We start from the raw sequence: 16286 nt of genomic DNA, 5'->3' as shown, positions 1-16286 counted from the left end.
TTCTCTTGTTTTTATTCTATACAAACGACTATTCTATATTTACAAATTTACAAAATGTGGCTGTACAATGGCATGATTAAACGATCCAAGTTCCGCCGCTGGAAAAGGATAGCACTATACGGGTTATATAGCGCTATCCTTTTCACACGATAGATATTAGATTGCTTTTTGACAAGTGCATCTTTTGTACAGTCAGCGTCAGAAATATATATACGCTGTCATATTTTCAATCGTATCTACTCTGAATAAAATAATGAATGTTGTTAAAGTTGTTAGTAAACAATTATTACACAGACATTTAAAAAATATTTTGAAGCTAAATATAATCAAAGTTACAAAGTAGAAATTTCACTATTTTTATTTATATAAATGCTTTTTAAAATGTGACCGTGTATACATATTTTTGAGATTGACCGTAAAATGGTCATAAAATATGAGCTTAAAGTCTTCTAAGGAAGATTTTCGAGAAGGTTCCCCGAGACTCCGTTTCTTGTCGGTAAAAATGGTTTTAAAATTTAAGTTTAAAGTCTTTGAGAGAGGGTTTTCTAGAAGGTTCTTCAGGTCTTCGTTTCTTGTCTTCAATAAGCATTGTGATGTATCTGCCTTGCTGATTCGAAGGCAGAACTATACCAAGAACTTCGCAATTTCTTATAATTTCCGTACATCCACGAATATCTCGGTTTTTTACTGGAACAAAAACAGTTTATATTAATTAGATTTCAGAGGAAGATGTTTCTGCCTATCTCTATGGGAAAGAGTCGTAATTTTGTGTATGTATGTAATGTATGAAAAGATATAGGTGTGAATAAAGCCAAAAATTACTGGGGTTCGTAGCAAGTGTAGTATTTAGATTTTTGCCTACTTCTTGAGGTAAAATGCGTGTGTAAGATTTTCTGAGGTACAAGAATCAAAGTGAATATTTACCTACCTCTAAGAGAGGTCAACGTTTTCATAGCAGTCGGTAAAAGCTAAGAAATTAAAACTAATTAATCTTGAGATATCTTATATTAATGTAAGGAACTCAACGGACTCAAGATCAACGGACTTTAAGTACCTAAGGTTAGAAATTAGTTAATTGATAACACTATAACTGGCTGAGTTAATATTTAATCAACTCGTAAAATGTTAATCTATGTATTTATAAAAGATATAGTAGGTAGGTACCTCATCCACAATCATCTACAGTAAAAAAATGAACTAGATAGATAGGTAAGTACTAATTATAAATTTATATTTGTTTCCAAAAGGCGGCAAGTATATTATTATTATTTATTTGATCCCGGACGTATATTTTGCACGCTAATCACACGTTGATTTATCGCAAAATAATAGTTTCTATGAAAATAATTGCTATAATTATCATCTATATCATAACCCATATGCAAAATACAAAAAAGTAGTTTTTGGTGAAATAGCGTTTAAAATTCCGCATATATTTCATAAAGAACTACTTTATTGTACCTACCTACTTAATGTAGGTATTACCATACATTCAGTTCAATTAGTTATTTGCTCTAAGTTCACGAGGGCAAAACGATTAGGAACCGATTTAATTATTTTCAAACAAAATTATTGTCATAATGTTTGAACTCATTTATCTAATTATTTATTTAGCATTATCCTTTGTACTTAAGGTAATGTATATTTACTATGGATTGTGTGCTCTAGATTAACAATTAGAATATTGTGTGTCAATGTTAGCAAATAAGGTTTTATTGCAATACTGTTTTTACGTGCAAACGCGATTATGTACAAAATATAGAAATGTGAAAACGTGGCCAAGTAGGTACCACAATTTATTGTTGATAAAATATCTATGGCCTAGGTGTGATGTATTGAAATATTGTCCTATGTTACCTAATATTTATATTTGTTTATGACTTAGAAAACAGATGAAAGGAAAACAGATCAGAAATCTTTAATTAATACATCCTGTTTACAAAAAGCTCGCGACACTACAAGGATCTCGCAAGAAATATTTATAGAACCATATATTTTGAAAGCAGAAATACCGGCAGCATCAAAGATACAGGTGACAACGTCCATCAATAACGACAGGAGCATAATATTCACAAAAAAATAGTTTATCCATATGGACGAAGTAGAAGAAATGAGCCACAATTGCTGTATGCGTAAGTATGGGGTCTTCTTCTTCTTTACGTGCCCTCCGAAGCACGGAGACGTCCAGCTCAAAAATACCACTATGCGGTCACCCATGTTTAGAATTAAAGCGCCAACGGTTGCTTCACCCACAGATCGTTGTCAGACCGGTGAGCGCAACTGGCTATGGGTATATATCTTTAATGTCAAGCCTCACAAGTTAGGTATGTATCATTCTTGGTAAATTTTGATATACCACCCACTAAAATAAGTAAACTACTTACTACTTGATACATTAGGTATTTCAATCACTATATCATTATAGGACGCCGGGATCACGGACCTTATACAAACTGGCACAATGATAAAGCTATTGTCAGTCTATTAGATAAATTCGTATGAAAGTGTGCCAATTTCAAACATATCAACTTCCACCTAACAGACTTATAAGTAGTACTAAATTATTATTAACTGTATCCTGCAAAATATGCCTAAAACTGTTCATCGTCATTATAATACTGGTTATGCTATGTGTTCGTTGTTTGTATATGCAAAAAAAAACTGCACGTTTGGCGCAGTGGTTTAAGTGGTCACCTCGCCGCAATAACCGTAGCGCCGCGTGTGGCGGGTTCGAATCCCACCCGGGACAAATATTTGTGTGATGAACACGAGTATTTGTTCTGATCCTGGATGTTAATTTATCTATATAAGTATGTATTTAGAAGTATATAAGTATGTTTATCAGTTGTCTGGTTACCATAGTACAAGCTCTGCTTAGTTTGGAATCAGATGACCGTGTGTGTGAGTTGTCCAAAAATATTTATTTATTTATATTTATAAAAGTCCCAGTGACACATAAGCAATTCTTAGTGCGGGAGTTGTCTTTTTAAATACAAATACAATTAAATTGTAACAGTGTTACTTACACTTATAATTAAATAATACTTGCAGTACTGCAGCATACTCTATCATCATGTCATACTTAAGTAGTGTTTGTAGAAGTCGGACCACTGCATCTTCATTGAAGTCTTTTAAAGCCATTATACTGAATGCTGTTGCCCTGGAAATTGATAAATATTTTATATTAATACGATGTTTTAATCTTTGCAACTAACAACAAATAACAAGGGATACAATATGTTCATTACATAATTAAAAGTCCCAGAGTAAGAAGTATCTTACATGTCTTTTCTTTATTATATTAAATACTTAGTTATAGTTACAGACTGCAGATCACTAAATACTTAACAACAATCTTAATCTATTATTTTAATTAAATCTGAAATCCAATTATAACTTTACACAACATTAAAATATTTTACAGAATTAATCCAGGTTATAATCTATCTTAGCACCAAACATATCTCATTAAAATTGGCTCAGTAATTTTGGGATGATCGAACACCAAACATCCATCTAAGCTTTCATGTTTATAATATTAATAATAAGATAAGATTAATCACTATCTACTGATGTAAATGTATAACTTAAATACAAAATACTTACTTGTCTCTGACAATCTCTTGTAAGACTTCTGACATTTCTAGTAAATCATTTGACAGCATTTGGTCAGAAAACCAAGAACTTGCCCAACATATGTGCCAGAAACATACTAATGGGTAGTGCTCCGATAACTCTTCACTAAACTCTATCACATACTTCTTAAACACCATCAGAGAGGCTTCCGATCTATTCAATACTGAATCTTGTATCAAATCTCTAAATATTAACCTATAAAAACTTCTGTAACCAGTATATTTGATATAAATACTCTTAAGTAACGACAACCCTTTTTCTGAATTGCCTTTCATACATTGAGCTCTCGCTAAGTGATGTAGGAACTCTCCATTACGTTTGTATGAGATCGGGTCTATGGTAGCAATAAACGTCTGAAGCATTACAACCATTTCAGGTTTGCCACCATTACCGTAATGTCTGAACAATTTTTTCAATGATTCATTTGTTATAAATTTACGATAATTCTGGCACTCTAATATTAGATCTTGGACCTGCTTGTCTTTGTTTTTCGATAACAAATCTGTAAACATGTTGTCCATTTGTACGTTAGTAAGCTCAGTCACGTTATATTTAGATTCTGTTGTTGTACAGTGCTGTACGCTCAGCTCCGATAACAATACGTCATGTCGATGGAACTTATTTTTATGTCGTTCTATCAACTCACTGGTAAATGCGTCCATTGTAAAAGTAGAGTAAAAGCCTTGATGTGGCATGCTTGTTTTTAGTCTTTGTATATTGTTTATAAGTCTTACATAGTTAAGCAGATATCTCGTCAGTTGTAACCTCGCGGTATTCATTGTTTGAGAAAGGTGACTAGACGACCTTATTTACTCGCTAGGTCTTTGCTGAGGCGTCCAGATAATACTGAGTATCACTTTATCCAGGAATATACTTCATTTTCTTTCTATTTACACTTTAAATACACTTTTGGATCTATAAAAACGATGATTATGAAAATAATAACGATAAACAGCTGAGTTGTCAATTTTGTTGACATTGACATTGACGATTTGGGGTGACATTTCATAATTGTATTGCCAAGCTAAAAAAATATATGTACAAAGAAGAACAAAAAATAAACATGTAGCTAGGTATTAACAAAAATAGAGCAATAATGTGTAAATATTAATTTTTCATTTATTTAATGTGCTTTTCAAACAAACAAGTGGAATGTTATATTTATGATTAGTCACGAAGTAACGCCATCTATTAGTATTTTAGATAAAACAAAGTCTTCAACATTACTGCTACTCAACACTAGGTGTCGCTAGAAGACACAACTTAAAAATTTACTAATAAATAAATCAAAATAATTTCATATTTCGCTTTAATTTGATAACGACAACAAAAAAACTGTCTGGTCACTATTTATTATTCTACCTAGTAGATATTAAGATAAATAAGTACCTTACCTAACTATCTAATTTGCATCGCAAACGCCATTGATTTTAGGCTAGTTAACTTTTATTGATGATAATGATTACAGAACTGACACCTTAAAAAAACAAGTTACAATCGTGTTATGTCTATCCATCGATATTCAATACGTGGAACGGATTACGAATTTTATCTTTTGAGATATCGTATGACGCTCTAGTTTTTTATTTTTCCGATGTGATTGCCGACAATGATCGCCTGTCGATTAACATGCAGCTATTAGTCGTTCATGCCAACTGCACAGCGGGGGTCCATGACAGACGTTAGTTCAAACTTACACGCTAGGCCACGCGATCAAAGCCATTTTTTCCTGACAAATAACTCGGCCATTTGTTAACAACGTAAAGTAACACCGTGCCTTATTAAATAAAACTTATTTACATCTATGCTCATGTCTGCGTCAAGTTTAATAGTAAAAAAGTAATTTTAGGAATTACCATAGTGATCAGCTGGTCACGATAATGTGGTTAATGCGAGACACTCATTTGAATTATATCTGAGAACACACAGCAAGGCTTTTAATGCTAGTCACGCGTAGACAATAATCAGATAGAATTATGACATTTGAAGTCGTTAAATTATTGATTGATCAGTCGTGCAACGTGCAATAATAAAGTCTTTTTTTATTATTTTCTGTGAAATATAAAAATGATATTATTACGAATAAAAAAATAAGCACATTTTTGAATGCCCTACCTACTAACTCATTGCCTTGCGCAAGATTAAAGCAAGTAGCATTGAATATTCAATACATTAAATAAAGTTTGTTGTCTGTTTTTAATATTGTGCTTTACTAAAGTGCTTTAATAGTTACGTAAGTTCCCTCAATTAAAAACAATTGCATGCAGTTTCACAAGAAAATCACAAACTACATAGCTATAACGTTAAGATAACTGAAACCGAACAAGATCGTTTAATAACCACCAAATCACCCAATAAATTTACCCGAACATGTTCCAAGTGCATGCGGTGAACTGGCAACAAGTCACAATTTATGACCATTATATGATAATCACGAGGGGAGCCCGGTGTGTAGGTATTTGGTCAATTTAACTTTTATTAATATGTTTTCGTAATTATTATGTCGGTAAATTGCAGCCAATTAATTATTTTTAACATGTTTTTAATGTTTTATTGCCGGAGATGGTTGAATGTTGATTTATTTTATATTTTTTGGGAAGAATTTTGATTTGCTACTAAGCACTTTTATTGGCGGTTGCTGTAGGTTGATAACGATCATTGCTATACCAAAGAATGACTATGATACCGGCGAGGGGTCATGTTATAGGTACCAATTCCTCTTATTCTTAATGTCCAATATATGTAAGTCCCGTTGAATGGTTCACTCTTGTATACTGTGAATCAATTAGCATTTAAACAACTAGCAACTTTATCCGTCATTTAACATTTTGTTTTCTTCCTTCAGAACTCATCTAACATGAGACCTGAAGGCAGAAACTGATTTGAAGTGCAAAGAAACAATAAGACCCAAAAAGAAGGATATCATGAACTAAATCCCAGCAACTCCATCAAGCAATAAATATATGGATCGACAAATTATAAAGCCGACTGAAAGCTGGAATAAAACCTCATTATTCGTAAGCTTTAATAGCCATTACTAAAGGTTTTTGACAGTTAAATAAGACGTAAGTGAGGAAGCTTTGTCGTGATTAAGTATATTGAGCTTGGAAATCAATAAAGCAACATTAATAAGGATTTAACCTTTCAACTTGATCTTGTCATATTATATATATCTTGTCTTATTCTTATCATAAATTGAATATAATGTTGTCATTCGTGAATAGAATAACTCGGGTATGACCTATCGCTTGCCGCTCCACATGTGTGTTAGTTAGTTTTTGGAGACAGTTGATAAAAATCCTGTCCTTTTTCGAAATAAAAACTAGCCCAATTTCATTCAATAGGTAAAATATAACATTAAAATAGTTTAGATAACTTTCATTAGATTATGCGTAACAATGAAATGTTATTTTTTACCAATAATTTGTGTTGAATTTATTCGTTTATGTGGAGGAAAACGTGTTACTTTTCAGTTACCAACAAATTTATGATCGCCCGGGAACAATTTATCAAATTACAAAGCTGTAATTGGCGAACTTCAATATGCCAGAAGCATACGCAATTAGGCTTCGTAAGTTAACACCGTGAATTTACCAAAACAACAAGAAAGTTTGTAATCTCTGTTTTCAATTTTCGTAAATTTTACTGAAATGGGTGTTGAAATAATTGTACTTAAAGCATGTTTTTATTGTCAGTAATAATTTCAAGCTTAAGTAAACTGTTTTCTCGCGATATTAGTTAAAAATCCACACTCCAAAACATGCATCTAAAAACAACACAAATACATCTAAAACGAATTCAACAGAAAGCCCAGTCCATTGCAACCTTTTATTATTTGCTTAACCAGAACCATTCATTCAGCCAATTGCTCCATTAAAATTAAACGATTTCAATGCCAAAGCTTAAAAGACACAAAGTATAAAACAAATAAACCAACGTTAGGTAATTCGACCGCCATTAATTGCACCTCCACCCACAAGCATACCGTTATTTAGTAGTCAAGTGAAGCGACAATTAGTCATTACTCATATTAAAATGGGATTAACACTTTCTCGGCGTCACTATGATCTGCTTAGTCGTCCCCGAAGATTAATATTACCAGGTTAACAAGAACCGTGAAGAATGCTATATCGTATGAAGTGTAAAAGAAAAGTGCAGCGTTTGAGGGTCTTTGTAAAATGGTTGTGGTACAATATTAACACGGCCCGCAGCCCGCCAAAGTCAGTGTTTAATCGAATGAGTTATGCCTCGTTTCTTTACGAATGCAGTTATCATTGTTAACAAGAATTTCTGGGCAACCTTTATTAATGAAAATGTTTGGCGTCACCCCTCCATTACGTTGTCTTATCCAAGTTAAAAGTCTAAATTGTCCGTCACGAATTGTATGGTGTTTTCGAACAATGGTAGGAAAATGTTGGAATTCAGTTTAACGAGAAATCGTTGGACCGTGTTCAGCTTGATTATGGTGATTTCCTGATGAAATTGTAAAAGGTCGTACACCTATTGGTTGGGTACTTTAATTTGAATTTACAAAAACATACCTTTGAATTACTTCACTTGGTAAAGTACACAAAGCTAACTTTAGTACAAAACAAGGTATGGTTAACGCAATAATGCAATTACATATTCGATTTAGAATTTTCAATATAATGTATAAAACTTTCGGTATGTATTTCCCTTTCTCTCTTCAGTTATTAACGCATTTATTCTTCTATGTCTGATAGTTATTTTCTCTAAAATGTTCTGCTAATATAGCTGGAGTAATGCAATTACTCGATTTCGAATTTTCAATATAATGTATTAAACTTTCGGTATGTATTTCTTTCTCTCTCTAGTTATTTACGCATTTATTCTTCTATGTCTGATAGTTATTTTCTTCAAATTTCTACCTATACGACTGTTCTACATTTCCAGGTGTTTGCTGCAAAAATTAAAAGGCCACTCACCTATATTAGAAACAGCTGTTTTTAGCCGTTTAATGATCTTTATATTTGGATCAGCAAAGTTCTCTTTATTTTCACAATGTGTAAACATCGCTACGTATTTACATTATCTCTTGAGTTTTCTTTTATCGTTGTCGTAAATGCGAATAGTTGCTGATCTATTACTACTTCTTTGAGTTCGGTATCATTTCAGTGCTTGGTTTTAAAATACTTCGCGTTTTAAGATCTTACTTTTCTTTATTAGTAACAAAAAAAGAAGAATAAATTGTTGATAAACAAAATTCTGCAAAAAATAACATTAAGTATTTATTGTTTAGCCTTTCAATTTATTATCAATCACAAGTATATGTTAGTAGACTATCAAAGTTCCATACTTAAATCCATACTTTTCTAATAATATCATGTCTTCTTCTCATAGGGGTAGACAGAAACCAGAGAACGCCACTTGGTACGATCCTTACAAACTTTCCTTGCTTCATTCACATCCATTAAAGTATCAAAGTTATTACAGGATTAAAGCAACGCATGCCCAGAAAGCCAGAATACGTCTTCGGGCTACTCTATTATTAGGTTCCTTAACAAACTAAAGTAATGATTTTCCATTTAATTTGTTATTTTCATAGAATATTTGCCTGTTCATGCCCAAGAAACAAACTTCGTGATGCACATTGTAGATTTCTATCAGCTATATCAGCAGCAATCAATAAAATAATTGCATACAATAACCTATCATCACAATTACTAATGGCCAGTAATAATATATTTTATATTAACTATCCTACTAGTAATATTAACCCTCATTGAATGCTACAATGCGTGGAACATTAATCATTTTGCTATCACAGAATACATCCATACTTCCATACTAAAATAAATGCGAAGGTTTGTCTGCCTGTCTGTCTATCTTTACATGTTTACGGCTGCACCCCTCAATTGATGTTGTTCAAATCTAGTATAGAGATAGTTAAATGCCCGGGGCAAATATAGCTCATTTCCTAAAAGAGATTAAAATTTTTGCATTTAGCCATTTGCCTAAAATTAAAATTTTACTGACTCTTGCCCGCTTTCCGCTTCGCTTGAACTACAGTTATATTACATGCATAGTCCCCGATCGAGTGGGATTTCCAGGAAAAAAAAACTTTCTTATCTCCTTTCACGGGTCTCAAACTATTTGTGCTCAAAATTTTATCCAAATCGGTTCAATGGTTTTGAAATGAAGAAGAGACAGTCAGATTTATAACATTAGTAGGAATCCTACCTAAATTATTGGCACGCGAGTGAAACCGCGCGACTCAGTTATACATAAATAACAGCAAAGATTAAAATACTTGAGCATTTATCTAATAGATGACTATTAAGGCTTGTCACAACTCTCACAGGTTTATACAATGGCTTGTCGATTTAATCTGAATGCTTGAATATATCGATAATGGTAGATGATACCCTTATTGTACTGTCTACACCCCTATCGTCCGTGGGGCGGACAAAGGCTCTTATAATGCTTGTCTGCGGCGACATTATCCTATCTTTAGATCGTATACAGATAAACATTGAATATTTTATTTCTTATTGATCTGTAGTTTTGGTTGGTTGATACTACAAAGTAAGGTTACAAATGTGTGTGTAAGTAAATTGGGTTATCAACTTTTAGGTGAGTATTTTGCTGCAAAAGTTATCCAAAAAAAAAAATAGTTATGAGTTATGATGCAGTAGCGCGATTCTCTATTATCGTGTATCGAGACTCGAGAGTTTGACATTTAAAATATTTCGCCAAAATAGTTCCTCGGCGCCCGCTAGAGGCGCTGATTAGATTTTCATACTATAGTTCTTGACAGCTAGCCGGTTGTCGATATTCGATAGTAGTAGAGAATCATGCTACTGGTTTGTTGAACATGCAAGACAATGTAAACCAATTGAAGTGAAATATTGCCACCAGACTTATAATATTGAGTATCTTTTTACAAGCTATTAATAAAATAAAATTACCATATTCTGTTTGTTAAGATTTCATCACATAATAATATGTTTGTAAAATAAACAGTCTGTCAAAACGAGTATGTACCTTAGTTCTTTTATTTTGTAATAAACTATAAAAGTTAGTTATTTCATAATAATTATAAATACGCTAAATATATTGACACAGTTTTAAATATCGTCAAGACATGATATATTGCAGGTCTCCTTTTGACCTCACATCACTTGTTAAAACATTGAGCACAAACAACTGCTTACCTTCACCTAACTTGAAATTATACATGTCATTGTCTTACTTAAACTCATACAAATAATTTTAAATGAAAATACATTTTTCATGAGCCCTTACAACGAACATTCCAGTCGTATTTTTAATTATGCGACTCTTAGATTCATTTACGAAGAACGAAATAAAGTAAATAGTTTTAGTATTGGATAAATATTATCAACTAGGCTCAGAGGACCAAAATGTTTGTTTTAGTTCGATTCGAAAGAGAATTGGACTGCTACTGAATGTTTTATGATTAGCAAGGTTGCATTCAAAACAGTATGGATATATAGGAGCTCGTGGCTTAGTTGACAACAGCCGCGCAGATCGATCTCTGAGGTTAAGCTATGCTTGCCGAGGTTGTTCTGTGGATGGGTGACCATCTTATACATATCGAGTTTCTCCGTGTTTCGGAAGGCACGTTAAATTGTGGGTCCCGGCTGTCATTTTCGAAGATCTTTGACAGTCGTTAACAGTAGTCAGAAGCTTGAAAGTCTGACAACCAGTCTTACCGAAGGTATCGTGTTATAACCCAGATATTGGGTTGTGGAGGTCAGATAGGCAGTCGCTCCATGTAAAACAATGGTATCCAGCTGCATCCGGTGAGACTGGAAGCCGACTCCAACATAGTTTGGAACAAAGGCTAAGCGAGCATTCAAAACAGTATCTTGCTCATTTGCGAGTCGACAAATATATACTTTCTTTCTACAAGAAATGTACAACCCATTTGTATCATTGGCTCTCGATAGAATTACCAACATACAATGTTGCCAATTGGATTCAACGATACATAAACTAGGTTGTTCTACGTTACAAATTACTCTACTTTAGGGATGTTACAAAGGTGATTTACCGGAATCGGAGTTGGAACCAGGTGCGGATCAAGTGGGAATTCCAGATTTCGTATGTTCTATAGCCAATATACGTACGTAGGGTAAGTACTTATTTTTTTATTTTTGCGTTTTAGCTATTTTGTGACCCATCATGCCTTAAATTTTTAGTTGTTTTTGTTTTCATTGTTTTTTTCCATAAAAATCGTATTAAAATACAACGTCAAAGTTTCAGTGTCAAAGTTTGTCCGGAGCATGCCTAGAGTTGTACATTGTCTGCTCAGTAAGTCTTGCTGCAATACAAATGGTTTCTTTTTAACTTCTCATTCGAATCTGTAGCAGCCGAATGCGGAATCGGAAAATAAAAGTTCCGAATTCTATTTGTCGAAGCTCATAACATCACTACTTTAAACATCCCGTACCATATTTCCGTGTACCCTGCAGCTATTCTAGAGTCGACACCTCGTTCCATACATGATATGTATCATTACGGAGATAGTATCGGTTATTGTCCTGTGGCAGACTGCTTCACAGATATCAGTGGTGTGATCAACTACGTGAATTGGGTTGAATGTTCAAACCAATACGAGGTGAAAACGGGACCTAATCGTTGAGATAGATGGTGACTGTGATGTGTATATTTTGTATTACATATGTTTGTAGGAAATGTAGCAAGTTAGGGTTCTTTGGTCTCTGCCTTCTCTTATGAATAGCAGGCGTGATTTTAAGTTTGTGTGTATATGTTACTGTAAAAGCCCGAACGGTGGTAAATCCTAAGATTTTCCGGTATAACCTAAGATTTACCAACTCGCAATGGTAAAAGTCCGAACAATTACTTTATTTCGAACTTTTACCTATATTCACTTGATGATATCGAGATGTCGCCGGAGCCCCGCTTCGCGGGGCTCCTCCTTCTGGGTGGTTAAAAAAAAATAACCACGAAAGCTAAGGTGGGAGCTTCGCTTCGCTCGCTCCCACCTTAGCCTTCTAACCTAACCTACCCATGTCGCTATGCCCAAAACTCCTGCTTTATAACTATGTCACAGTATATAATTATACCGTGAAATAGTTATAAACATAGTTATGAAGGAGGATTTTTTTATATATCGTAACATAGTTTTTAAACTCTAGCTTGTTCGGACTTTTACCATTGAGAGTTGGTAAATCTTAGGTTTTACCGGAAAATCTTAGGATTTGCCACAGTTCGGGCTTTTACAGTAACATATATATAATATGTATAATGAATGGCTATGAACTCTGCGATATTTGACTCAAATTATCCTATGTATAAGATTTACTTTTGCATTAAAACATACATATTATTATAATACCGGTCTAAAATTGGTTTTATTTTAGCCATGAGATAGTCACAGATAGAATTGCTAATTGCCTACATTGTGTGTATTGGTACGGTTTAAAGAACGCTAACAGGGAGATTCAAGTAATCTTGTATTTATAGAGTTATCAACTTTACAACAAAGTAATAGTAGCCTAGCCACTAAGATGCCGAAACAACTTATTTAATTCTTTTAGCCGTTTTTATTGCGTAAAAAGACATTTGTGTGCATAAATAAGTCAAAAGGATTAAATTCTTTATTGTTGTTCATACCGCGAGCACAGTTTAGTTCTAATTTCATCTCAACCCGGAACGGAAACATAATTAAGAATTAATTTAAATCCCTATTCCCACAGCTGAAATGCTAATTTGTTTACAATAAATTCACTGAGGCCCTTAATGTTGAAGACAAATACACATTTGGCCAACAAACGGTAGCATAATTAAAAATATGACAGGCTTTATTATTTTTTGCTATATTGATGACTATGTTCGCAGACTTCTTGCAATGAAGTTAATAAATTATTTAATATTTTGTACACTTTTATCAATGATTTACGTTACCGAATTTCTAATTAGATTATCTAGTCATTTATATTATAGCAAAAGTAGTGAAAGATCTTCCAGTTATTAAACGTAGCCTTTGAGCACAAAATGATCGTAATTTTGTAGATTAATATAATGCTCTTAAACAGTTTTCAACTTTAAAAAAAGCAAATAGAAATAAAAACGTCTCGCGCTAAATCAGTGACAAATTGTTTGCTTTCTACAAACTCGTCCCTAATTTACCGACCTTGACTGACTGTGGACATCTGTGTACGAGATTATCTCTCATTATAAATCTATTTATCTAACATTAAATCTTTTTATCTCGGCCCACAATGTGTGATCTCCTTACTTTATTAGTTTGATAACTGAATAGCCCCGATGTTCCTTTGATAAATATATCATGTGTATCTGACTGCTCTTAGTAGGTATGCGACTGTTTCGTAGAGGTCTCGAGTTCAATTCCCGGGTTGGGCAAAGTGTTATTGGTCTTTTACTGGTTACCTTTAAAACAACTGTACTTTAAATTGTATTTTTAGTATCTAATAATAGATGTTTTTTTCTAATTAATGTTAGAATATTTGTCAATAGTAACTCGGAAATAGGGAACGTGGCAATAGGCTCGCCCCTTATTACATGGGACTAACATTATAAATGCCGACATTATAATATACCTACCTCTATCTATACCTTCAGGTATAACAGGCGTCAAGTTATGTAGTTATGTATGAACGTATCTATAAGGCGAGTATGAATGTATAAGGCGAGTTAGTGTGAACAGTTTTCGTTTTTACAGGAGTTTTAGTGGCCCTTATTACAAAGAATTAAAGTTGAATTTCGTGTGATTTTTTATGTTTGATGCTCTCTATAAATCGTTGGATGATGTAAGTAAGGTCCCGGAAGTGCAGCTGTGAGAACTTTTGTGTTAGTTCAATGAGTTGTGGACAATCGTCCGATGAGCATTAAATCAAACGTTTTGTTCCCAATACTGATACTGAACAGCTTCATTTTGATTTGTTTATATTCGAACTGTTGACGCCATATTGACGCTATTCAACTGATTGTTGCTTCTTATAATGTTATTTCAGTGATTTGTGTGGCGTTAGATTTATGAGGTTTTAAAGTATACCTCCCGTGAAGATTTTGGATCGTAGAAATAATTTATTAAATTGTAACAAAAGTTGTGACCAAATTTAGCAAATGCTGCATTCATACTCTATAAGGGTGCCATCGTCGAAGAAAAGAATAATACACTCGCACTTGGCCAGCTTGTTGGAATCAAGGTCTAACCTCTTCCTCGTTTGGGAGGAGACCTTGCCCAGCAGTGGAATAGTAATGGGTTATTTTTTTTTATTTTTATTAAATTCCTATTTCCTGTGGTCATCACATCCTTTGACATTTCTATGCCTTTCATGCCTTACCGTTCGTTGCACTATCCTAAAATGTTAAAGATCACTATAAATAAAAGACCATCCGTAAACTCCAAGGGATACAATAAACAGCGCACTTCACAGTCAACTCAACAGTCCAATATACAAAATAAAACAGTTTATAGTAGTTATTAAACACGTATTAAGGAATGCACAACATAGTGTCGATCATGTTGATCCAATATCTGAGGGGTCAAGCCGCAGCGGTTGCGGTCGTGAATCGGGCCCAGCTATTTATAGACACTCGAATGAGGTGAGAATCAATTGATCGGAACATTTGCTAATAAAGGGCCCGATTGTACTAACTTTTATATGATTCAAGGAAAGTTGTTTGTTTCATAAAGAGGTTACACTTTCACGGTAGTTTTTAGTGCTTCCTGTTGTAAATGGCTTTGTATGTATAGTTTTAGTATGTTGTAACGATATCTCTGTCACGACTAGGATAAGAGTATGTGTGTTGGAGGTGTTATAGTTTTTTACTTATGCGATGATTAGCTATGGATACTTTATGACTGTTAGGGCAAGTTTCATAGTTTATGATTTTTCATCAGAGAACTATCCTGCTGGATAAAGTGACAGCTAGTGAAAGAATTAGAAAAAAAAACATATGTAATACTCTCTTATTCGTATCTAGAAATGGTGAAAACGGTCCTTTGTTTTTAATTTGAAATCTATATGCAATAAGGAATAGTTTGTATCGACATGTTTCGCCCAAATTTACCACATCGCAGTATGATAAAAAAATAAAGAAAGAGTTAAGAGAATAATCATTAAGAGTGTTATTCGACGTTCTTATTTGGCATTATGTCCTTTCACAAAACAAAACTAGATATTATGAAAATAGTCTACAACTATTTGCAATAGTGCAACGTATTACCTTCGCGTTACTTATGAACTACTTTAGAATAAGCCTAGACTTAGATTAGTAGTCTTAATACATCTTCTGTACAAACAAAGATCGGTAGACAAAATTGAATATTAAGTACGTGCCAAGTGTAATGAGTGCGGCACGATCACAGCACAAAGAGGCGAGATGAGGCGAGTAGAGGCGGGTAGAGGCGACAGTTGTTTATTGATGTTTCGAAACTGCATTCAAGTTCAGTAGTTTGTTTGATGTTTTCAGAACAGTAATTTGTTTACATAGAAACTTAAAGCATTATAGATTTGTCTAGATATAACTTATTATGTTATAATGGCTAGTCCCAATTATTTTTAAGTTATAGAGATTTATCAGCAAATATTTAAATTTACGGAACTTTAGAAATATTTTTACATCGGCATTTGTGCTATTATATTGATACGAAAAGAAAGGAACACATAAAA

The 16286-nt window shown here is 33.5% G+C and overlaps 1 protein-coding gene across 2 annotated transcripts; it reads right to left on the bottom strand.

Annotated features, from left to right (window-relative positions):
- On the bottom strand, window positions 1–5536 carry LOC142980062 (uncharacterized). 2 transcript variants are annotated; one of them, XM_076125343.1, is made up of 4 exons: window positions 5493–5536; window positions 3607–4551; window positions 3027–3160; window positions 1–687 (listed from the first exon to the last, which is right to left on the bottom strand). In XM_076125343.1, the coding sequence occupies exons 2-4, from the start codon at window positions 4413–4415 to the stop codon at window positions 509–511; spliced, it is 1122 nt and encodes a 373-aa protein (XP_075981458.1). In that variant the 5' UTR covers window positions 4416–4551; window positions 5493–5536; the 3' UTR covers window positions 1–508. The 2 variants fall into 2 exon arrangements, with proteins under 2 accessions (XP_075981458.1, XP_075981457.1); XM_076125342.1 differs by lacking the exon at window positions 5493–5536 and having other exon boundaries at window positions 3607–4931.
- Between the last annotated feature and the right edge of the window lie 10750 nt (window positions 5537–16286).

Source organism: Anticarsia gemmatalis, chromosome 17, assembly GCF_050436995.1.
Source record: "Anticarsia gemmatalis isolate Benzon Research Colony breed Stoneville strain chromosome 17, ilAntGemm2 primary, whole genome shotgun sequence".
NCBI lineage: Eukaryota > Metazoa > Arthropoda > Insecta > Lepidoptera > Erebidae > Anticarsia > Anticarsia gemmatalis.
The sequence above is the reverse complement of the archived record's forward strand: the minus strand, read 5'-3'. Positions and strand labels throughout refer to the sequence as shown.

Excerpts from the sequence above, each read along its gene's own strand:
- LOC142980062 (XM_076125343.1), bottom strand. The coding sequence starts at position 4,415 with ATGAATACCGCGAGGTTACAACTGACGAGATATCTGCTTAACTATGTA. Across the intron at positions 3,161-3,606 it reads CAAGAGATTGTCAGAGACAA|GGCAACAGCATTCAGTATAA; the intron begins GTAAGTATTTTG and ends ATCAATTTCCAG. Across the intron at positions 688-3,026 it reads AGTATTATTTAATTATAAGT|TAAAAAACCGAGATATTCGT; the intron begins GTAAGTAACACT and ends TTTTTGTTCCAG.